Genomic DNA, 24,048 nt, shown 5'->3' on the forward strand with positions numbered 1-24,048 from the left:
AAGACAAGGCGAAAAATGCAGGAATCCTGATTTTTTTGTAGATCTGAGTTTGTTTATTTTTCAAATGCTATTGGCACAAAGGGAAGAGCTTTTTAAGGACTGTTTCGATTCGGGTTGGTGGCGAAGTTGTGTGTGCGTATATCTATATATCAGAACCTTCTCTTAGTGACAAATATTTAAGTCGACGCGGCTTTATTGGGACAATCAAAACCGAACCATACTCTTTGCTTTTGGGTTTCTTTCCGTTCATTTCATCAGCTTAATCGATTAGGTTCGTATCTACATCCCTTCACAGGTTCCTGATACATTTGCAGGTACAAATGTCCTATAATCAATTTGGCTACTATCCCAAAAATAGGGGAAATCTGACAAGTAATGATGCTACCTCTACGGATATCAATAATAGCAGCACAAGCGGTTTGAATGTCCAAAATCCGGGAACTACTGGTAATCAATTATACATGGGGGACTTGGATCCTACTTGGGATAAGAACACTATTAGACAAATTTGGACATCTCTAGGCGAAGCGAACGTTAACGTTCGGATGATGTGGAACAACCCCTCTAATAGTGGTTCTAGACCATCAGTGGGTCCAAAGAATAATCAAGGATATTGTTTTATTGATTTCCCCTCCTCCACACATGCGGCAAACGCCCTTTTGAAGAATGGGATGCTTATACCCAATTTCCCAAATAGAAAATTGAAGTTAAACTGGGCTACATCATCCTATTCGAACAATATTAACGGTGCCAACATGAAGAGCGGTAATAGCTACTCTATATTTGTTGGAGATTTGGCACCAAATGTTACTGAGTCTCAACTATTCGAGCTTTTCATCAATAGATATGCCTCTGCCTCTCATGCCAAAATAGTACATGACCAGGTCACAGGAATGTCCAAGGGATATGGTTTTGTAAAGTTTACCAATGCTGATGAAGAACAGTTAGCCTTGTCAGAAATGCAGGGCGTCTTCTTGAATGGTAGAGCCATAAAAGTAGGTCCTACGTCTGGTCAGCAACAGCAAAACGTGCATGTCAATGGTAATATCGATCAAGGCCGTAGCTCTTCATCATTAAACAATGAAAATTTCGACCCGAGGTTTCACTCCAAGAACCAATCATTATTAGGCAATGTTGCCAATAATATGAGCTCGAAAGGAAACAATGTCTCGCAATTCATTTATCCAGTGCAACAGCAGCCATCTTTAAACCACTTCACTGATCCAAACAACACGACTGTCTTTATTGGAGGACTATCATCGTTGGTGACTGAGGACGAACTTCGTGCTTACTTCCAACCTTTTGGTACAATTGTTTATGTAAAGATTCCAGTTGGCAAAGGTTGCGGGTTTGTTCAATATGTCGACCGACTATCAGCCGAGGCAGCCATTGCCGGAATGCAAGGTTTTCCCATCGCAAATTCAAGAGTTAGGCTTTCTTGGGGTAGGTCTGCCAAGCAAACGGCGTTGCTTCAACAAGCCATGTTAAGCAACTCTCTGCAGGTTCAGCAACAGCAACCGGCTTTACAACAACCTAGCTACGGATACATTCCTTCTAGTACGTACGAAAATCCCGCTCCGCCAAATAATCACATTGCAGCTTCGATGCTTCCAGGTTCTCAAACTTTGAACTATCCTGATCCATACTCCAATGCTAGTGGCCTAGGCTTGAACGGGTTAGTTTTCTACGGTAATAACAATGCTACGAATGCATCTGCTGCCAGTCTAGCAACTGACTCTATGGGCCCTCCAGACGCCAACGCTCAGCAAGTTATGATGCAAGGGAACGAAGCGTTTGCAAGCAACACAAATGCAATGTTAAACCGTTTGGAGCAAGGAAGTAATGGCTTTATGTTTGCTTGAGCCATACATGTATATAAAAATGTTTGTTTTCTCTCTCATCCCCTTTTTTCTGTTTCTGGGCGCTTTTTTTTTTACTCCAGTGTTAATGATCTTAGGCTGACTGCGATCTACTGTGTTTTATTTTCTTTTGCTTTGTGTTTTTTTTGCCAAGTCTCCAAAAATAAATGTCTACTGTACCATTCTATTGCGCTTTCCCTCTTGACCTTCATTTCTTTCAAGACCATTCTTATTTTTAATTCAATTCAAGACTTTATGCTTTTTAAGTGTGTTTATGGTTTCCTTCTACTCTCTTCAGTTTTCTTTCCTCCGATGCTACTTATTGAACTCTTCTCACCCTGTTTCTTCTATTTATCTCTTTCCTACACTTTTTTTTCTTTCGTATTTTTCGACAACTTATTATTGATGTATTTTAATATAATATTACTTTCATTGCACTGCCGGTTGCACCCGCTGTGTTAGAGACGCCATTGCAGTCGTCTTCCGAATCTACGTAGTGTCTGTGTGTTTGCGGTTGTGCCAGAAACACAGCATACTCCTTCTACTGGCATGTCTCCCTTCCTTGTGTGCCAGATTTGACTCATTTTTCGCTCCCCATTACGTAGTTGTGGTTTTCGGGCTTGATTGTTGGCCTGCGCGTTTCGATAGTTAGCCTCGTAGGTCTAAAAAAAAACGTCAAGTCTCGGCAGAAGGAAAGCACTCTTGGAAATCCGATTTAGCGAAAATGCCCCCCGATTGTCCTTTTCTGACATCATGGCCCCTTACGAGTGGCGATCGTCCTTGTCCTTCAAGCTTCTTTTCTCCTTATTTCGACTACTTGGCCTGCCGTATGCAACAACATTACCCTTCTTTGGTGGTTAAACGGGGCCTGATGGCAGAAGGGGTTGCCGCAAACAGGGAGATATAGACGTATTTAACTGATAGGAATATTTTCTCTAAGCTGGTTGGATGTTGGAGATTCCCTTTTTCTTCCTCCTTCTAAAGTAAAATAAAGTATCTGTCTGTCATTTGATATTCCAAATTGACTGACAAAAACCAGATAAGAATCGCATTCGCAAACAAAAACAACATGTCTACCGTAGTTAAGTATTTTTACAGGGGCGAGAATACTGATTTGATCGTATTCACTGCATCCGAAGAGCTCGTGGAGGACTATCTGAAAAATCCATCCATTGGTAAGCTTTCCGAGGTTGTTGAAGTCTTCGAGGTTTTCACCCCACAAGATGGTAGGGGTGCCGAAGGAGAACTAGGTGCTGCATCCAAGGCTCAAATAGAAAACGAGTTCGGCAAGGGTAAGAAAATTGAAGAAATTATCGATCTGATATTGAGAGAAGGTAAACCAAACTCCAGTACCTCCAGTCTCAAAACCAAAGGGGGTAATGCAGGAACCAACGGCTACAAATAGCCAGTTTTTGGTTCTCTCTTCGGACAGCCTGCATTGAATACACGTCGCGAATCTGAAATGGAGTGCTTCATCGCTGTTATGCATGCATTATCTTTATCTTTGTCTTTTTTAAGGCATTGAATGGACGAGAAACGTATATATCTATCTATCTATCTGTGTATACTTACATATACACACGTATTTACGCTTTCTAATGCCGCATTTGCACGGAGTGCACTTCCTTCGTCAGACGTGACTTTTATGGCGAGTAGACGAACATGAAAAATTTTAGCGATGAGATGAGCTAGTGAGAAAAGAAATGATACGTTTGGTGCTTCATGACCTGACCATAAAGAGAAAGTCAAGTTAAGCTGAAGACATCAATTACGTAAGAATGGCTCCCGGAAACGAGATAAACATCACAAATAAGCTGAAAAGGCAGGAAATCTTCGCTGATATCAAGCATGATAAGAACAAAGAACGTCATACAATGAGAAGAAAGAGGGCTAAGGAGGAGAGAGACAATCCGGAGCTGCGGGAGCAAAGGTTGAAAGAGAATGTAACACAGACTATAGAAAATACCAGGGTCTACGATGAAACCATTAACAAGGAAGTGGAGGGAGATGAAGACGACCTAATGAAATACTTCAACGGTAATTCCAACGAACCGCCAAAGATCTTCTTGACCACGAATGTAAACGCAAAGAAAAGTGCTTATGAGTTTGCTAACATCATGATTGAGGTGTTGCCAAATGTTACGTTTGTGAAGAGAAAATTTGGCTATAAACTAAAGGAAATATCTGATATTTGCATAAAGAGAAACTTCACGGACATTGTCATAATCAATGAAGATAAGAAAAAGGTAACCGGTCTAACATTTATACATTTGCCAGAGGGGCCAACGTTCTATTTCAAGCTCTCATCCTTCGTGGAGGTGAAGAAAATTGTTGGGCACGGCAGACCGACCAGTCATATTCCAGAACTGATTCTGAATAATTTTCAGACAAGACTGGGTCAAACAGTGGGAAGACTGTTCCAGTCTATTTTGCCTCAGAACCCTGATATTGAAGGTAGACAAGTGATCACTTTACATAACCAAAGAGATTACATTTTTTTCAGAAGGCACCGCTATGTTTTCAAAGATAATGAAAGAGTAGGTTTGCAAGAATTGGGCCCACAGTTCACTCTCAAACTGAAAAGGTTGCAGAGAGGTATCAAGGAAGAGACCGAATGGGAACATAAGCCTGAGATGGATAAAGAAAAGAAGAAGTTTTATTTATAGTTTTGCATGCATATACTGTGTAGGGCAGGACATGCTGGTAAATCAATTGGCGGACAGATCAGTTTAGCATTTCAAGGATAACCGCAGTTGGCATGGTTGAATTTCTCTTTTTTTTAGGTCAATTTATTACAAGTAAATAAATCAGATACATAGATTTTATAGTGTACAGAACAAACCGGTAGTCAATTTTTTTTTGATGTTAGAAGTTTTTGGGCGGATATAATAAGTTTAAGAGATAAAACATTTGTGAAAAAATCAAAAGGATAAAGTACCTTTTATCTGGGTGAAAGATATTATCTTCTACCCCCTCTGAAACCACCACGGAAATCGCCACGGGAACCACCACGGGAACCACCTCTGAATGAGCCGCCACGAGATCCACCTCTGAATGAACTACCACCACGAGATCCGCCTCTGAATGAACTACCACCACGAGATCCGCCTCTGAAGCCGCCTCTAGCACCACCGCGGCCCATTGGTGCGCCGCCACGACCGCCTGGAGCACCACCTCTCTTCTTCTTGTTTTTTGGCTTTGGTGGGCCTGCTACCTTTGGTTTAGGTAAAAACCTTTCAATAGGCAAGAGTTTGTCACCAGCGATGTAAAATTTGTCACCTTCTTTGAAACTGGTAGCTTGAACACCGTCACCACATTTTATGGTGAAGAAAACTTCATTCAATGGACCCAATATTTCATCGACTTTACCAACTTGAGTTTTATTTTCCAAATATATTGGCGCATTGAAGTAGGGAACCTTAGTGTTGATGGAGCGGCAAACAATATCACCTTCACATGGATGTACGAAAGCTCCCATTTCTAAAACAGCGTCTGGTGGTCCTTGTTGGAATGATCTAACACCGCCACCACGTCCACCACGAAAGCCGCCACGGAAGCCACCACGACCACCTCTGTTACCTCCTCTGAAACTCATTATTTTATTTAGTTAGGTATCTTACTTGAGTGATGATCTGAAAATTGTTAGCAATTAAACACTTTACTGAAAAGATTATCACTTTGTAACGCTAATGGATTATTATTGTGCTTTCCTTTCCTCATCTCGAAAATTTTTTCACTACAAAAAAATTCCCGACGTCAAAGTGAAAAAAAAAAAAAGAGGTCACGTGCCTGTTTTAGCTTGCAAAAACGGCCCGAAGATCGTAATGCATACATATTGCATGAAAATATCGTATATATCTAGATACGTTATAATCATATCTTCGCTTGAACCACAAGTATTTGTGTGTACATGTAACTGTGTAATGCATTGTGAGTCCTTGACGGCTGATCTCTTTAAAACCTGCTTTTCTCAATTACTAAAGCACACCGTCACGTAGGTAATAGGCGTTTCTTGCTCATGCAATATTACTAGTATAAATGGGATCATCCAGTTCCAAAAGTCCATCTCCGCTTAGTTGCGTTTTCTTTTCAGTTTGTTTTTTTCTGTCTCGATTTTGCATTCAGGACAATACCACGTTCCCTTTGGAGGTTCTCTTAAGTCTACACAATCATAATGAAACCACTCATATTTACAATTGGGACCATCACAAGCAACCATTTCCCCAAATGACACCCTTTGGCAGAAACAGTATAAAGTTTTATCTTCATCCTCATTTTCAAGTGAACCGTTTTGGCCCTTCCCATTTCTATTGTTTTTGAATTCTTTTGTCCTTGCGACTTTGTTTTCAAGGCTTGGACTCACTGGAATGGCAGATTTTTCTCTTGGGGAAACATCTATTTCATTTTGCAGTTTAGATGTACGATTAGTTTTTTTCTTTTTCAAAGCCGGTGGCACAGATCCTGAACTGGATGCAGCTCTCTTCTTTTTTACACTACCGCTGCTCATCACTGAGCTCTCCCTAGAAGCCTCAGCGGCACTATCGACGTCTCCGTCTTCTTCCACAGGAGCTAGTACGCCATCTTCTTCCAATAAAGCTATATTGCTTTCTAACTTATTCAAATGTCTAGCAATAAGAAAGAGGGCAGTATTCGCCAAAACACATTTTTTACCTTGCAAGAACTGACATTCCAAAAGTGACTCTTTTATTTCTTCGTCAAGTTCATCCTCCTGTGGGTGCTTTGGTATAGAACCTTGTTGCCTTATAAATTTGTGTATCTGTGATTCTTTTTGTTCGCATCTCTTTTTTTCTTCGTTGAACTTCAAATCATTTGAACCGATCTCTTCTAGAAGATAACGAAACTCGAATGGAAGATTTGACACATCTTGTATTGTTTGCTCTAGAACTAAACTTGGATCCATCCTCTATTGATTCTGTTCTCAATATTGACTTATACGTTTTATTGTCCGATTCCATATAAAATGATGGTGATCAGCTTACTAATAAATGACTTTGAGGAAAAAGCACAAATACGTATCATTCTGTACGTAATGTTTAAGCATTGCTCTATTTACATGATTATATTGAAGTTAACCTAGTATATTCTAGCCCCTGCTAAATTACATCCTATCGACTGGTATTAGCCCTAACAGTGTCATTGCATTGTGCAGTACTTGTCTGCTTGCCGAATATATGGCGAGTCGTGGTATAGCAATGTCTGAAGTTTTTCCGGCAATCCATACTTTTTTGTAGCATGAAGAGATCTGATGACAAAGTTTGAACAGATAAGTCACAATCGTGGCAGGCTCTTGCGTTTTGAATGCTCTTCTGAGAATATCCGGATACTGTGCGAGCAGCCTTACGAGCTCAACTAGCGGTGGCTCATTTAATTTTGAAAAATCTGCATGCACCAGCATATCAGTCGTAAAGTTGCTGGAGCTCCTTTCTAAAGATCTAAGTCTGGAATGTGTGTATTGCAAGTACGGCCCCGTATCACCTTCGAAAGATAACATTCTGCTCCAATTGAATTCGTAATTATTGATGCGTTTTGACTTCATATCTTGAATAATTATGGCAGATATACCGATCAAGTCAGCAACCCGCTGTGGATCATTCACTTGAGATATTTTCATTTTGTTATTCTTCATAATTTGAAGGGCTTTATCCCTTGCCTCATCTAAAATGGTATCCAAAAAAACTACGTTTCCTTTTCTTGTTGACATGCCTTGTACCATACCAAAATTTACATGCTTTAAATCCTTTGCCCATTCAAAGTTCATTTTCTGCAGTATCATGAAGAGTTGGGACATATATAAGTCTTGCTGTGAAGAAATCACGTATACCATTTCATCAAATTTCAGATTTTTTTTGCGTTCCATGGCTGCGCCAACGTCTCTTGTCAAGTACAAAGTAGTCCCGTCTGATTTCCGCACCACAACTTTACCTAGACTTTTCGACCATTGGGTTAAGTCGATGACAAGAGCTCCATCCTTTTCTTCAACAAAATTATTCCGGTAAAATATGTTCAATGCTTCATCCATGGATTTTTTAGGTACTTGTGATTCACCGGAAAATATATCGAAGTTAATGTTCAACCGTGAATAGGTTTGGACGTAGTGGTGAATAGATAACGAGCGAAATCTATTCCATGTACTTGTAGCATCCTCATCTCCATTTTCTAGCTTTTTGAAGAAATTACGAGCTTCACCACCAATTCCAGATTGAGAAGTCCCGTTATTCTCTTCCTTCGCCAAGTCCTTGTTGATTTTAACATATACTTCGAACAAATGTTGAATTGGTTGCTTCTGTAGCTGTTTTTCGTTACCGTATCTCTCAAATCCCACGGCCAATAGGCCAAATTGCCGACCCCAATCACCTAAATAGTTTATACGAGTGACGGACCACCCCATTGCCTCATATAAGTTTGAGAGGAAACCACCTATTATAGTTGATCTCAAGTGACCTGCATGGAATGGTTTAGCAATATTTGGTGATGAAAATTCTACTACAACCTTTTTCTGGTAACGAGGCCTTTCCTGGCCGTATTTTCTCTTTTGAAGTAATATACTTGGTACTGTAGATTGCAGCAAGTACTTTTGGTCGAAGGAGAACTGAAGAAAGGGCCCTCTTGCACAAACTTCACCCAAGCTTCCACAAGCGATTAGTTCAGTGGCCCATCGTTTAGCAACGGCCACAGGATCAGCTACGTCTATCTTCGGGAGAGGTAGTATCAAATCACCCTTATTCATATTATTCGTTGACTCAAGTGCATTGAGTATTAGCGAGTGATCTATTCCGGATATATTACTCAGTACTTTTGAAATGTCTTGTCGTAATGCATCTAAAGGATAAATTGCCCGTTCAGATTGTTCATTGCACTTTACATTCGAAGTTTCAGAGCTGTACCTCTTCTGTTCCATATTGGTCTTAGAACAAAACCTTTCTCTGAATCGTGTATCAAAGAAGGAACCCAAGCCATACCGAAAATGAGAATAAAAATGTCTCCGGCCGGTTAGCCTGCAGTTTTTGAAATCAAGAATTCTAAACATGTCGGCCCAACGTCAAGCGGTAAATTTGGCAGCTACTGATAGCTATATGCTAAGTATTCACGGCTCTTTGCCGATCTGTTGCTGATCTTTCCGTTACGTTAAACAATGCTCTCGGCAAAGAACTGTAATTAATCAAAAAGAATTTTCATCAGAGAAAGAAACGATGGAGCAAAATATGAAATTTGAGTAATGAAAAATTCAAAACTATAGTTCAATAAAGTATTATTCGTAAAACTATTAAATCATATACATATAGTTCATAAAGCGTTAAAAATTAAAGATCAATTCTATTTTTCTTCCCTCTAAAAGGAGAGTCTATATTATTTAGTTAATTGACCTACTTTCTTCCGAACATCTTTTTGAAGAAAGGTTGGTCATCCTCTGCTAACTCTTCAGCATTATAATCAGCATTTCTTCTGCTTGGTGGAACCCAGGAAGGTGATTTCCATGGCAAGACACCTTCTTCCCATAAGGTGTTAACTTCTTCCAAAGTTAAACCCTTAGTTTCTGGAACAAAGAAAAAGACATAGAAGTAGGAAAACACCAAACAGCCCATGAAAACGTAACCGTAGTAGAAATCAATGGCAGCAGAAATAAATGGAGTGAAGAAACCAATCAAGAAACCCCAGATCCAGTTACAAGCTTGAGCAATAGCCATACACTTGGACTTGACTCTCAATGGGAATGTTTCAGAGTTGACGACAAAAGGAATTGGAGCCCAAGTAGTAGCAAAACAGAACAAGTAGAAACACGTGAAGACAATCATACAATTACCAGCACCCTTGGAAGAACCATTCTTTTTACCATTTGGCCACAATCTTGTGACACCAACAGAAGCAAACACAACCATACAGCAAACCATGGAAGCGGCACCCCACAATAAACATCTACGACGACCATATCTTTCGACTAAAAAGATACCAACTAAAGTGGATGCGAAATTGACAATACCCAAGACAATAGAAGTCTCGAAAGAATCTTCTAAACCGACAGCTGTGAAAACGGTAGTACCATAATAGAAAAAGTAGTTATCACCAGTCAATTGTTGCAGGGATTGAATCATAGCACCCATGATTAAACGTTGGAAAACTTTAGTCTTGGTACTGAATATTTCGCCCCAGGTGGCATTACCAGCTAATTTTTCAGCTTCGACAGCTGATTGAACAACTTCGACTTCAGCCATGACAGCTGGATCATCGGCGCTAACCTTGTTTGATAGGGCAATAGAACGCTTAGCCTCTTCAATCTTACCGACTTCAACTAAATAACGTGGAGATTCTGGAACGAAGGTCATACCACCAATCATAAACAAAGCCCAAGCGAAACCTAAACCTAATGGAACTCTCCACTGAACAGAGTTAGAGTAGTTTTTGGTACCGAAATTAGTACAGTAACCCAAAAAGATACCGGCGGTGATCATAAGTTGGTAACATGAAACCAGAGTACCTCTGATATGTTTTGGAGACACTTCAGAAATTAACATAGGAGATAAGACAGCAATACCACCGACACCTAAACCAGAAATAATTCTACCAATGAAATATTGATACCACTTGTTGATAGAGGCAATTTGAATAATGATACCGATAATGTAAATAACAACAACAACAATCAAACCCATCTTACGACCATACATATCACCTAGCCTGGCCAAGATGATACCACCAATGGCACAACCAATGTTGAAAATAGAGACAATTAAACCAGTTCTAACCTTAGATAAATAATAAGTACCATCGTGGTGCTTCATACCGAATCTTCTGATAAAGTCAGTTTGAGCGACAAAACCAGAAATGGTACCAGTATCCCAACCGAAAACGAAACCACCGAAAGCAACCATCAAACAACAGATGGAGACTGTAACGTATGCGGAGGCAGGCTTCTTTGGAATTTCGACGTAATTGTTTGATTCTTCATGGGTTTCGTCAAAATCTTTCATGTCATCTCTCTCAGCTTTGTTAGATGGGGTAGATAAAGCAGAGTTAGAATCGGATTCAACTGGTGACAACGCATCAGCTGGAGTGTTTTGGACTGCTGTATCCTCTTGATAGGCAGCTTCTTCAGACATTTTCGTTAAATTTAACTATTAAACTGTTTTCAAAACCAAACCTTAGAAAGAGGCTTTGAATATATATATCTTTTCTTGATGGTTTTTTATTATTGTTAAAGAGTAAAGATGCTGTATCAAATCTTGGATAGTGAGTAAAATACTTGGTATTTATATAAAATTTTTCTCTTGTTTACGTCTTCTCCAGTCTCGAAGCTTTTCAATGACAACTGACTTAAAAATTATTTTAGTTCACTTTTTCATTACCACCCCACCTCCATAAACTCAAAAGTGTTACGTTAAAATTTGAGTGTCCTCCGCTGTTTCTTAATCTTATTGCCTGACGCCAGATAATAGACTGTAGAATTGGCGTAGATGGAAAAAGTTTTGAAATTTTCCATAATGGTGCCACTAAATCTACGAAGGGCATCTCGGCAGTTTTTATCCGAAGTGTTTTTCCTCCTTCCCCAAGTTTTCCTGCAGGCGGGGAATATGGGGCCCCATGGAAAAAAACTGGGGGGGGAAATTAGGTAAGGGAGGAAGGGAAGGGGGGAAAGAAAAAAACTACTCGGGGAAATATCTACCCTCTCTCAGAAATGGATGCAGGCCAGGAAAAATGTGGAATATTATATCAACACTATTTTTCCATTTTGTACGATTCTTTCTCAGAAGGAAACGGATAAACCGAAAAAAAACGGAACATGGCTCCGAATCTAGGTGATGTTTTTCCTATTAGGCAAAAAATCCCGGAACCAACTGACTCGGATATTCCTCTTCCTTGTTTCCGCTAGATTGCTGCAGGTGATTTTACGAAAGCAAACGTTCCTGATAAAAAATTTTTGATGCAGAAGACTGACTTCAGCTTGCAGGCCCAGCCCTCTTCCTCTTGTGGCTCTTTTCATCCACCATTCCTTAGCCAATAGAAATTTTGAGGTACTTAAAATTCTTGCGGGCCTAGAGATACTGGTACAAATGGAAAATTCAAGCTGAAGTCAGGTACCAAAATTTGTAACGTAGTTGTTCCTGATTTCATGGTTGTAACTTGGCACCACCTAGGATGAGGTTGTCTTGACTAGCCTACTCTTGCACAGTGCTGCTAGAAAATACTGCGTGCGCGCTGCCGAATCAAAATTCCCGCAACTTTGTAGCCCAATATTTAGGTTGCTCAAAATGAGAGGGAAACGGAGTAACGCTTCTTCCAGTTTTCGTGTTTGGAAGCTAAATCTCAAAGGTGAATATTACAGTATGCCCCACCTCCTTCCACTAGTGTATCCCCACCCCCGTAATGATACAAAATATCTGGGGTACCTGTTTGGACACTTGGTTTCTCTTTAGCGCTGTCGAGTAGTCTCAGTCGCGTCGCACAGGCCTGAACCTTGAATCAAAGAACCCTAGGGTTTCCATTATTTCATAAATTAGAACCGTCTCATGTAAGGGGTTTGGAGAGGAAAAGTATATCAATCTTTCTAAAGGAAGAAATTACGTAATATTCTTGCCGCGCATACGGTACATTGCTTAGATGTATCATTAATCTCTTTAGTGTGCCCTACAAAATTGCAGGTAATTAGGTATCCAGACATTTGAATCATAGGATTGATTCTCGAGGCTTTTAAGTACAACTTATACCTCAAGAGGATACCGCTTCATACCGACCCGTAATTGCTTAGACAATTCATATGATTGAAAATCGCAGGTTCATTTCTAATCGGAAAAATATTAATCTCTTCATTGTCACTGTATGAAACTCGTCCTTCTAGCTAGCCTAGTAAATTATCAGTAGATTGTCTAGACCGGCGGCATTGATGGCTTTCAGAAACCTGCCAGAGATTCTCTCAACATCCTCAATAAAAGCATTGAATTGGATAAAATATTTGTGATGCCATATCTGTGATACCAGTTCGTTCTATCTATCCCGGTTATTGTTGGAAGCGTCGGCCGAAAGTATTCTTCTTATTTCAAAGAACAAGAATTCTAAAAAAAAGGAATCTTCTGTTCGTAAAATTGAATAGCTTTTTGTTCAAACACTAGTATAAAATATATTGTGTAAATCATTAAAATATGCATACAGAGTTTATTTAGCTAACTCCGACTAAACATGCTCTTGTAAAATGGTTGGTCATCATGCATCAGGTCATCAGCATCATAGTCTGCGCCTCTCTTAGAGACTGGAACCCAGGAAGCTGATTTCCATGGTAGAACACCTTCGGCGTACATATCATTAACTTCTTCTAATGACAAGCCTTTAGTTTCTGGAACAAAGAAAAATACATAGAAATATGCGAAAACCATACAACCCATGAAAACATAACCGTAGTAGAAGTTTATGGCGTTGGTGATAAATGGGGTAAAAAAACTAATCAAGAAACCCCAGATCCAGTTAGCAGCGCTGGAAACAGACATACACTTAGATTTGACTCTCAATGGGAAACATTCCGAAATGACGACGTAAGCGATTGGAGCCCAGGTAGTAGCAAAACAGAAAATATAGAAACAGGCGAAACAGATCATACAATTACCGGCACCTTTGGATGAACCGTTATCTTGACCATTTGGCCACAACCTAGTAACACCGACGGAAGCGTAAACAACATAACAGCAGATCATACCAACAGCACCCCACATCAAACAGTTACGACGGCCAAAACGGTCGACTGTGTATAAAGAACAACAAGTGGAGAAGAAATTAACGACACCAAAGACAATGGAAGTCTCGAAAGAATCACTTAAACCAACAGCCTGGAAAACAATAGTACCGTAGTAGAAAAAGTAGTTATCACCAGTCAATTGTTGTAGAGATTGGATCATGATACCCATCATGGTACGTTGAAGCATAGCTGGTTTACCAGTGAATAACTCACCCCATGAGGCAGTACCAGCAGCTTTCATTTCTTCAACACTAGCTTCGATAGTTTCTAACTCATATTGAACGAATGGATGATCGGGCGGACATTTGTTAACCTTGGCAAGAGAAGCTCTAGCTTCGTCAATTCTACCTGCTTCAATCAAATAACGTGGCGATTCTGGAACAAACAACATACCTGCAACCATAAATATGGCCCATGCAAAACATAGGCCCAATGGAACCCTCCATTGAACGGAGTTAGAGTAATTCTTGGTACCGAAATTGGTGCAGTAACCCAAGAAAATACCCAAGGTAATCATGACTTGATAACATGAGACTAAGGTGCCCCTCATCTCACTGGGAGCGACTTCCGATATCAACATAGGAGACAAAACAGTGATACCACCAACACCTAGACCTGAGATAATTCTACCAATGAAATATTGGTACCATTTGTCGATGGATGCAATTTGAATTATAATACCAATAGTATAGATCACGACAACGACAATTAAACCGATCCTACGACCATACATGTCACCTAATTTAGATAAGACGATACCACCAATGGCACAACCAATGTTGAAAATGGATACAATCAAACCAGTTCTAACCTTAGATAAGTAATGGCTACCATCGTGGTGCTTCATACCGAATCTTTTCAAGAAATCTTTCTGGGCGACAAAACCAGAAATGGTACCGGTATCCCATCCGAAAATGAAACCACCGAAAGCAACCATAACACAACAGATGGAAACCATTACATAGGCACCCTTACCAGTGTTTGGGGGAGAAACAGCAGGTTGTGTCTGATTTTCGCTCAGGTTGTCGTGAAAGCTTTCGTTTTTGCCATCTGGGGTGTTTACGGCCTTCGAACGACCTGACTCCAAATCATATGTTTCAGAAGAATTGGATTTTTGTGGTGTTATTAAATCTGGAGTTGAATTCATACTTTAATGTTTATCAACTTTGTTGATGATATATTTTCTTCAAGAGGCAAAGGTGGTGATAATCAAGAAGCCCCAGTCGAGATTATTTATGGACATCTTTCTTTCCTTTATATATAATTCCAGTAAGCTAATTTGCATGAATGAAATATGAGGGGAACGCAACTTTGGGCGTCAGGAAATATTTTCATCTGCTGGAGCTTCCTGGCTTGTCGGATAAAAGCTGCCAAATGTCGCAGTAAACCATCTTTACATTTACTATCTTTTGCCTACGTCATATGAGCGGTGTTCTGCTGTCAGCACGGTATTTTTCATATCAGACGCATGGTAAAAGATCGGCGCGGCAATGCTCTCAAGCATTTATCTCACCAATTCTTCCGAGTTTCCATTACGTATTAGATCCTGTGCGCTTGTTCACTAGTCTTCTCGCGAAAAAAAGAAAAGTACAGGGTTGTTTCGGAAAAACTTTTGGCCCTTTGCATCTTTCGTCATGGACAGCAACCTGATCCTTTCGAGGAGTAGGTCAAGAGTATAAGGTAATAATCGATTTCTTGAAATTACGGTGGAAAGTCCGAGCTTCCTTTCTTTCAAAAAATGTGCTTAGTGATTGCCTACTTCTATCAAGAAAAATCGAGGAGGATTCTTTTATAATTCCTATAGTCCATATGCCATCAGAAAGCAAAGATAATTCGAAACTATGCGTGCGGCATCCCTGCCCACGCCGTCTCGGAAAAACTCTAGAAGCCAAGACTTTTTTTTTATTTTTCTTAGTTTCGAGACCTAAAATATTGCCGTTTTTTGCATGAACATGTATGCCGTAAAAACCTTGCACCCTAATTTACCACTAGAAAATTTGAAGAATCAGGTTTTCATTTTTTCCTGCGACTCCCACAACATCATCCATCATCTACTTTTTTCAGGTCAGAAGAAGAACGCTCGACACAAAGTAAGGTTTTTTTTGCAGCGCGTTTAGAAAAGGAATAACTTCCTCCGCAATTGGAAAAATAAAAAAAAAAAACTCGGAAAATAAAAAATTTCCGGTCGAAGGAAAAATCAAAGGAAAAATTCCTTTCTACTTGAAAATGAATATTCCATATATGGCACGGAAGCGGTGCTCTGTGGGGTTTTTCGGAGCAATGAAATTTTCCCTAAATTATTCTTGAATGCTGCGCAAAAATAGTTGACCACACATTTCCTGTGAGAAGGCCAAAAGAGAACCATGACAGAGCCAAAATGGTAAAGAGAAGCTGGGCATTTTCTGTTTACTAAGACTCTGAAGCTTTTGGCCCCAAAAGGCTGGGGTGGCGGAGCCTATAGTAAAGCATATGGTATTATACCGTGCAGTTCCAATCAACATGGGGTAGACTTTTTCTCCTTGATATTATTTAGCTCAAAAAAAAAAATGTGGAAAAAGGAATGGAGGCACTTGTTTTCTTCTCACCTACATCTACGTCTGCCGGGTTTCAGTTTCATGCTTCTCTTTCTGTGTTGCATTGACAAAGGTGTCTAATGAAGTACGAACGAACAGCACGTTATTTATATAACAAGAGAAAGTATACAGACTATACAAGGTAGGCAAAAAAGGCAGGCAGGATCAGGATACAAGCAACTCTATTTATTTTTAATCGGCTTTAGAATTCTTCTTGCTGTTTGATTAAGATTGAAAATTGAAATAAGAACTTGAACAAAAAAACATCGTAATCCTCGGAGTCATCAGCTAAACACATTAGTTGGTCGAGTTCAACGATCAGCAGATAGCATCATTAACCACCAAAATCAAAAATTTTCTGCATATGATTGTACTGTAAAGTGCATAATATATGAACGAAATCGATTAAAGTTGAAAATTGTAGGAAAGGCGTTTACATTAAAAAATGCAGGTGTGGGACAGCAATAAACCCATCACAATAAGATTACTTTCCTTTAGTAAACATTCTCTTATAGAATGGTCTAGGATCGGTTCTAGTGGCATCCAGATCATAGTCTGCACTTCTTCTAGAAGGCGGAATCCACTGACTAGATTTCCAAGGTAAAACATGCTCTTCATACATTTCATTGACTTCTTCTAATGTTAAGCCTTTAGTCTCTGGAACAAAAAAGAACACATAAAAGTATGCGAACACCATACAACCCATGAAGACATACCCGTAGTAGAAATTAATTGCTGATGTAATAAATGGGGTGAAAAAACTGATCAAGAAGCCCCAAATCCAGTTACATGCACTGGCAATCGACATTGCTTTCCCACGAACTCTTAAAGGATACGATTCAGAGATAAGGACGTAGGCAACAGGGGCCCAAGTAGTAGCAAAACAGAAAATATAGAAACATGCAAAAACAATCATACAGTTACCTGCACCTTTTGAAGATGGCTGATCTTGACCGTTTGGCCATAGTCTGGTAACACCAACAGAGGCATAGACAACATAGCAACAAATCATACCAATACAACCCCATAGTAGGCAATTACGACGACCGAACCGGTCAACGGTATACAATGAGAAGAAAGTAGAAACAAAGTTAACAACACCTAGAACAATGGCAGTTTCAAATGAATCCTCTAAACCAACAGCTTGGAAAATCGTAGTACCATAATAAAAGAAGTAGTTGTCACCAGTCAATTGTTGTAGAGATTGAATCATCATACCCATTAGTGTACGTCTAAACATTTGGGGTTTACCAGTAACCAATTCACTCCAAGATGCAGAGCCCGCCAACCTTTCAGCTTCAATGGAGGACTGGTAATTTTCCATTTCTAGAGTAACTAAAGGAGAGTCTTCACTGGTCTTGTTGGCTCTTGCTAAAGACCGCTTGGCCTCCTCCATTTTACCAACCTCTACCAGATAACGTGGGGATTCAGGAACAAATGACATGCCCACAATCATAAAAATGGACCATGCAAAACATAATCCTAACGGAACTCTCCACTGAACGGAGTTTGAGTAATTCTTAGTACCAAAATTAGTACAGTAACCCAAAAAGATACCGAAAGTGATCATTAACTGGTAACAAGAAACTAAAGTACCACGCAACTGTTTTGGAGACACCTCAGAAATTAGCATAGGTGCCAAAACCGTGATACCACCAACACCCAGACCTGAGATAATTCTACCAATGAAATATTGGTACCATTTGTCGATGGATGCAATTTGAATGATGATACCAACCGAATAGATGACAACAACACTCATCAGACCAATCTTACGCCCATACATGTCACCGAGCCTGGACAAAACTATACCTCCGATGGCACAACCGATATTGAAAATAGAAACCATCAAACCAGTCCTGACATCAGAAAGATAGCTTGTACCATCTGCACGCGTGCTACCAAACCGCCTGATGAAGTCGGTTTGCCTGACAAAACCAGAAATCGTACCAGTATCCCATCCAAAGACGAACCCACCAAAAGCAACCATCAAACAGCAGATGGACACGAACAGTAAATCTGACTTGGACTTGGATTCTAGCTGATTGTCAACCTCCTTCTGCAGCTCTTCCAGTTCGTCCTTAGGAGGACCTTCGTGAGAAACGTAGCTTGATACGGGCTTAACCTGTGGAAGATCATTGTTGTAACCGGCGGTGCCAGGAGCGGTTGAGTTCCCTGATTTCTCGTTGTAGGAGTTAGAGTTTGTGCTCACAGTAGCAGACCCCTCCAAGGGGGCTTGGCGAGAATTTCCAGGTTCCGACATCCTTTGCCTATAGTTTCTTTTTTATTGTTTTTTTTACAGCTAATACTAATAGTTTGCCAGTCCTAAAGAGTTAAAACGGAAAAGTAAGGCGAAAAGCTTGTTTGAATATGTTATATATAGATGAATTACTCAATATATTTTACCACTGTCACCTCCTCAAAAGAAAACTCGTTCGAAAACGCCTGAAAAGAAACAAGTAGGAGGCTCCTTTATACCTGGAAGCAAAAAGAAAGTAAGCTTCAAGTATCAGTTCTGGCCCTTCCTTTCTTCTTTACTCCGTGCCCCTAAAATAATTAACCCATAACCACTGCTATCAATCCTAGAGACACCACTGTAATTACTTTCCATTTACTTATCCACAGTACCAAAATCTGAAATCTGGTATACTGTTCCAACGCATTAAGTGAGAACCAAGGTAGTATTAGTAACTCTCCCCTAAACTGCACAGCCACGGGGAATGTAGATCAACGTCCCAGAAAACGTTGCACAGAGCACGCACGTATCCCTTAATCCGAGAGGTGATAAGTCATGCAGTTTTTAAGCGGGTGTGTATGGGTTAAACTTGCGGTGAGTATCTATTTCGTTGTAGTTTTACTTTCTTTACTTTTTGTTGGGAAAATTTCACATTCCTTATGAGTTGCCAGGGAGCTTTTCATATATTCTCCGGGATTGGGGGGAAAATGGGGATAATGGCAAAATTATCAAGAGAGATTCGATCGGATATACAGTTAGGTGCAAATGCAAAGTGAAGCCGGTTAAACAAAACAAGAAATTGAGTAAAGTTGCCTGCCAAGCAACTAAATTCTCAAACAAGACTACAGAAAAAAGGGATAGTAGAATAGAATAAATAAACGGAAGTATTGCTATATAAAGTAAATAAACCAAAAAGTAGTGCATTGAGAAAAAGAACCGGGGAAAAAAGCATGGATTAGGTTCTCCTAGCCGTTTTCAGGCTTTTCACTCTTCTAAGCAGTTTGTTCCCAGTATTTTCTTTTTTTACGACATCGTCGTAGCCGCTTCCGCGAGTAGCGGTGGTAGCAACAGCAGTGGCGTTGTCATTCGCATCCATCTGCTCCAAATGTCCACTATGTGTTTTCACCAGTTTTAAATTATTGCTGCCCACCTGTAAGTGCCTCCTTGAAGGAAGGGATTTCTTTCTTGATACGCTATTTTTCCTACGAGATTCTTGTGCATGCTTGATAACATCTTGCTTTATGGCTGCGGATGATGCTGGCGCCCCATCCAGAAACGTTGTAGAGCCTAGACCCATCGTTGTGGGCCCATGGACAAGCTCTGTTTTCATCTTGGAGTCAAATTGCGTAATATTTTTTGTGTTTGGTTTAATCGCATCCAGGGTAGAGGTGCTGGAATTAGCCTTATTAAATAAATATGCTCTATCTTGCAGCGTCTTCCACGTCCCAGAATCATCGTCTACTGTTTCCCTGCCAAATACCTCATCCAGGGTAGACTTCTTGCTTGAGCCACCGCCGACAGTATTGTTTGGACCGTCTGCTGGGAACGCCAGTACGGGTGCTACCTTGTTGTCCTTATTCCTTTGTGGAGTACATGCATCGAAGGGGCCATCGTGATGGAAAGATCCGCCGAACAGCCCTGTTACATCCATCTTATCAATAGTATCCACATTTTTTGGCGGTTTAACCTTACTCCTGCTCTTGCTCTTTTGCTTATCCCTATCCTTATGGCTGTGTGGTGAACGGCGATGACGGTGACTGTGTTGATGAACACTTGAACTACTACTGTGTTTCTTTTCTTTCGGATATGGAGCTTGCTGTTTCAATGTCCCCGCAGCTTCCTCATACGATGGTAGCCTTTCCTGTCTTTGATTGGGAACACTACTTTTGTGCGACCTGATATTGTCGTCCTCATTGAAAAATGGGTTACTATAGACAACAATGAATTCTTCCCAGCCAGTGTTGAGAAGAAAAGAAAAAAAAATAGTCTGTTAGTATACTTAGAAGAGCCGTGATTCTAACGTCGTCAGCGCAAAATTAAGTCCTTATTATCTGAACATACTTGTAGCTTCTAGGCGTCTCGTCCCTGCTTGGCACTCTGTCATCGGAAGGCGAATTTCTGAATGGGTTGACTACGGTATTCGCCCCGTTCCGAGAACCTCCAATGCTTCTGCCTGCTTGATTCATTTTGTTCTCCTTTATTCAATATAATAATCTTTCGAAACTTGTTTCTGAAGTTCAATGTAGTATTTGTGAAAGAACAGCAAAAGAAAGCCAAGAATAAAAGAAAGATAAAAAAAAAAAAAACAAGCTACAATCTTTTATCACTATTATTATGGAATTTAACCCACGTAAATTCACACCCTTTCTATACTTTCGTTTCGCACATTACCTCTTTTTTTTTGGCAGTTTATCAGCATCATCGCGCTTCGCTGCCGAGGGCCCTTCTGTGGCTGGACCCCGCCGTAACCGCGAACCCAAAAACATTTTCGCCTGCATCCCCTTGATCGGCGCCTTCCTTTTAGAGGAGGCGCAGGTGAAACAAAAAAGCACAATAGTGCCAACGCATTAGATCACTATCACATCAGTCTATTCATTCATCTAAATACCTAGTTATTTATTAATAGATATACGAACTGCATCGGACACAGCCACAAATATATATCATGTGCTTTCAGTTTTCGGCGAACACGCACACAGTTTCTTCAAGTGTGTTCAAAATTGTACAAATTTTTGGTGAATATTTTCATGAGTAGCTGCGGCGGAGACTTTAATGAAATCGTCCTTTTGAAGCCTTTCTTGAATTTTCTTATGCATTATCACCAAATAATTGTCATATGATTCAATTCTGTTATCGGTCTTGTCCTCGCAAAGCAGTTGGCTTATTACACTACTGTAATATTGGTCGACGTTAGGCCTTAATAATACCAAAGGTAGTGAAGACTTGTTGACCGTCTGTTGCCAGTTCTTAATAACATTCGATGCCTTTTGATTGATGCTTGTGCCCGTCTCGGGCAACGACCCACTAAAGAGCGAAATTTGACTGATGGGTAAGGATTCATCTACTGATAACAAATCTTGTAAGAGCATTCTATTGGTATTCTCATTAAACCATAGATAAATAGTGTCACCTTGGAAAATCATGTAGCAACCACCATTAATGAAACTGGAGTGGGAGGATCTTACAGATAGGTTGTTGATGGAATCAGAATTAATTTGTAATAATTTATCGTTGGCATCATAAAAGGTCAAATCAGTTTCTTCCAATAATACATGGAATGGTATGATTTGTGGGTAAAGTTTATAGCAGAGTTGTGCAGAGTTCAATGAATCATACTTCAATAAATCGTAAATTCGCCCGTTGCCACGAGTACTTTGGGCATTTGGCCTCATCAATTGGCTTTTTTCAAATGCTAACATGTACGCCGGCAATGTCTTTATAGAATCGGGCAGTATCAATTGTGTAGATGAATTACTGCTGACCAACCCCCTGTACTGAGTCAATATTTCGACCATCTTATTATCAATCCATCTCCTAATCTTTACAAAATCACAGTCACCCAGAGTCCTGATAACATCCTTGATCATTATTCTCATAACAGGGTTCTGGTTTATGAACTTGAAGATTTCACAAATGTTATTAGATACCGCACCTGATGTATTGATAGAGCGAACTTTCCTAACACCATCGATGTCAGTATATAACAATGCCGTTTGAAAATGAACGTCGGTCCCTGCTTTGATTTTACTATCGTATTTAAGCAGAACATCTAAAGTGGTATCTCTAGTCAATACTGGAATGATTGGATCATGATCAGTGTTATCAGACGAATCACAGTAATATTGTTCCACAGATAACCCAGTGGAGCAACGTACCTTTAATAAGGCTTGGTACCCGACAATATTGGAGACATTTGCCACCATGTCGTTGACCAATGTGAACGCATCCACCTCCTGTTGAAAATGTGGGTAATATTTCAAAATACCGGATGTCATTTCTACTGGGTGGCCCACAGTAGCCATATCGATAAATCCTGCATTGGTCACATATAAATCCAAAGAAATGTAAGACTTCAAAAAATCTGACGCCAACTTCTTGTAAAATCCATTTTCACATTTAACATGAGAAATGTGTGCATTGTCTCTTTTCAATGATAAATTACCATTACCAATCGTTGGTAGACTATTTAAAGAACAGATAATCTTACCACCTTGACCACCAGTTACAGTATCCAATGCTAATTTTGCGGCTTGGAGAGCAGAACCATAACAAATCTGTGGCACATGACTATATTTATCGGTAGAAATATAGCCACTAATTTTTATCAAAGTGTCATTGATGATTCTCATCGAGTTGCCAGGTTTGACAAATAATCCAGTGTAAAACGGCAAGAAAACGTCGTCCAATTCACCGACAATGTATTCTTGGGCGTTATCTAACTCCGGTCTTAGATTGAAAAATCTCAGCTTATTGTCATAAACAATTATAGCTACTTCACAATTTGGCTGGAAATCTGCAATATACTCAATACATGATCTGACACCTTCCACCGTGGCTAAGGAACTTCCATTTTCGTTGGCTAATAATGAAACGTCAATCAAAAACACGTAATGCAACGGTAAAGGTTCTTTCTTTTGAATAGCATTGTAAACACTGGGCACCAAGAAATCAACAGTTCCTTTCAAAAGTTCCAATTTTTCGTTCATATCACTCCTTTGCCCATTGGGTCCCATGGGTGCAAAGTGTTCTGCTGGAACTTGCATCTTAACCCTACAAATGTTACAAACGACGCTTGAATCATAAGTGAACTGAAATTTAGGGTTCGCATAGGCACGACAACGTCTACAGCGCAAAGGTGTACCATCCATTGGTAACGGAATGGTAGGAACTTCAGTATCATTTGGTGTCAAAGTAGAAAACGGCTGGATGGTTACTCCGAGTGGTAACTTGGTGGCGGCCCTCAAGTGTTCACTCTCGGGAACATTATACATGGACAAACTCATCAAATGTGGATCGCACGAACCTTGATCAACACAATAAAATTGTGTTGTGGGCAGAGGAGGCACGGAATCTCTACAAGTCTCAAAAGATCGTTGTAGATACTGTGCTTGATCCTCAAATCTCTGAGTTGGAACAATATGAGAAGTCGGTTGAGGTATCCTCATATCAGAAATAGACTGGCCATAAGGTGAAGAGGCTTCGCTTACCCCAAATTGCTCTTGGCTCACCATTACAGGTGTAGACATAACGGATCCTGAACCGTTCTTAAAGCCAGGGCCACCAAACTGCTTAGGAGTAAAAGCTTGAGGTTGTTGGAACCCATCCTGCTGGTTCAATTGAGGTGTAGTATAAGGTGAATTACCCAGAGTAGGAACAGTGCCCGAGGAAAAGTTGTGGTATGCCCTATGAGGTCTTCTGCTCTTTTTGGAAGACGCTCCGCCTGTGTGCCCAGCGGGGTCATTAAGAGAGAGCGCTGAAACACTAGCGGACAGAATATTTTGCTGAGACATGATGATCTGGTCTTCTCCTGCAAATGGCCTCCTTATCAATGCTAAAAAAATCGACGATTTTCTTCGATTTCAAGCCCCGATTCAACTACATTAGATTCAAGCAAATATAGTCTACGTGTTTTTTATTTAT

At 40.1% G+C, this 24,048-nt stretch overlaps 11 protein-coding genes across 11 annotated transcripts; 3 read left to right on the plus strand and 8 right to left on the minus strand.

Moving 5' to 3' along the window:
* Positions 1-320: 320 nt before the first annotated feature.
* NAM8 (Nam8p) lies at positions 321-1,862 on the plus strand (the record flags this gene model as incomplete). Its single annotated transcript, XM_056228465.1, has 1 exon — positions 321-1,862. The coding sequence occupies one exon, from the start codon at positions 321-323 to the stop codon at positions 1,860-1,862; it is 1,542 nt and encodes a 513-aa protein (XP_056088184.1).
* A 1,066-nt stretch (positions 1,863-2,928) lies between these two features.
* RTC3 (Rtc3p) lies at positions 2,929-3,264 on the plus strand (the record flags this gene model as incomplete). Its single annotated transcript, XM_056228466.1, has 1 exon — positions 2,929-3,264. The coding sequence occupies one exon, from the start codon at positions 2,929-2,931 to the stop codon at positions 3,262-3,264; it is 336 nt and encodes a 111-aa protein (XP_056088185.1).
* Positions 3,265-3,637: 373 nt separating this feature from the next.
* Positions 3,638-4,525, plus strand: RPF1 (rRNA-binding ribosome biosynthesis protein RPF1; the record flags this gene model as incomplete). Its single annotated transcript, XM_056228467.1, has 1 exon — positions 3,638-4,525. The coding sequence occupies one exon, from the start codon at positions 3,638-3,640 to the stop codon at positions 4,523-4,525; it is 888 nt and encodes a 295-aa protein (XP_056088186.1).
* A 293-nt stretch (positions 4,526-4,818) lies between these two features.
* On the minus strand, positions 4,819-5,454 carry GAR1 (H/ACA snoRNP pseudouridylase subunit GAR1; the record flags this gene model as incomplete). Its single annotated transcript, XM_056228468.1, has 1 exon — positions 4,819-5,454. The coding sequence occupies one exon, from the start codon at positions 5,452-5,454 to the stop codon at positions 4,819-4,821; it is 636 nt and encodes a 211-aa protein (XP_056088187.1).
* Positions 5,455-5,931: 477 nt separating this feature from the next.
* YNG2 (histone acetyltransferase YNG2) lies at positions 5,932-6,780 on the minus strand (the record flags this gene model as incomplete). The annotated part of the gene is made up of 1 exon (XM_056228469.1): positions 5,932-6,780. The coding sequence occupies one exon, from the start codon at positions 6,778-6,780 to the stop codon at positions 5,932-5,934; it is 849 nt and encodes a 282-aa protein (XP_056088188.1).
* Positions 6,781-6,978: 198 nt separating this feature from the next.
* MSR1 (arginine--tRNA ligase MSR1) lies at positions 6,979-8,907 on the minus strand (the record flags this gene model as incomplete). Its single annotated transcript, XM_056228471.1, has 1 exon — positions 6,979-8,907. The coding sequence occupies one exon, from the start codon at positions 8,905-8,907 to the stop codon at positions 6,979-6,981; it is 1,929 nt and encodes a 642-aa protein (XP_056088189.1).
* Positions 8,908-9,244: 337 nt separating this feature from the next.
* Positions 9,245-10,975, minus strand: HXT4 (hexose transporter HXT4; the record flags this gene model as incomplete). The annotated part of the gene is made up of 1 exon (XM_056228472.1): positions 9,245-10,975. The coding sequence occupies one exon, from the start codon at positions 10,973-10,975 to the stop codon at positions 9,245-9,247; it is 1,731 nt and encodes a 576-aa protein (XP_056088190.1).
* A 2,058-nt stretch (positions 10,976-13,033) lies between these two features.
* HXT1 (hexose transporter HXT1) lies at positions 13,034-14,746 on the minus strand (the record flags this gene model as incomplete). Its single annotated transcript, XM_056228473.1, has 1 exon — positions 13,034-14,746. One exon carries the CDS (start codon positions 14,744-14,746, stop codon positions 13,034-13,036), a length of 1,713 nt encoding a protein of 570 aa, XP_056088191.1.
* A 1,910-nt stretch (positions 14,747-16,656) lies between these two features.
* Positions 16,657-18,435, minus strand: HXT5 (hexose transporter HXT5; the record flags this gene model as incomplete). Its single annotated transcript, XM_056228474.1, has 1 exon — positions 16,657-18,435. The coding sequence occupies one exon, from the start codon at positions 18,433-18,435 to the stop codon at positions 16,657-16,659; it is 1,779 nt and encodes a 592-aa protein (XP_056088192.1).
* A 928-nt stretch (positions 18,436-19,363) lies between these two features.
* Positions 19,364-20,059, minus strand: PAL2 (Pal2p; the record flags this gene model as incomplete). The annotated part of the gene is made up of 1 exon (XM_056228475.1): positions 19,364-20,059. One exon carries the CDS (start codon positions 20,057-20,059, stop codon positions 19,364-19,366), a length of 696 nt encoding a protein of 231 aa, XP_056088193.1.
* A 1,063-nt stretch (positions 20,060-21,122) lies between these two features.
* Positions 21,123-23,918, minus strand: SFB3 (Sfb3p; the record flags this gene model as incomplete). Its single annotated transcript, XM_056228476.1, has 1 exon — positions 21,123-23,918. One exon carries the CDS (start codon positions 23,916-23,918, stop codon positions 21,123-21,125), a length of 2,796 nt encoding a protein of 931 aa, XP_056088194.1.
* Between the last annotated feature and the right edge of the window lie 130 nt (positions 23,919-24,048).

The sequence above is a fragment of the Saccharomyces kudriavzevii genome, assembly GCF_947243775.1.
Source record: "Saccharomyces kudriavzevii IFO 1802 strain IFO1802 genome assembly, chromosome: 8".
NCBI lineage: Eukaryota > Fungi > Ascomycota > Saccharomycetes > Saccharomycetales > Saccharomycetaceae > Saccharomyces > Saccharomyces kudriavzevii.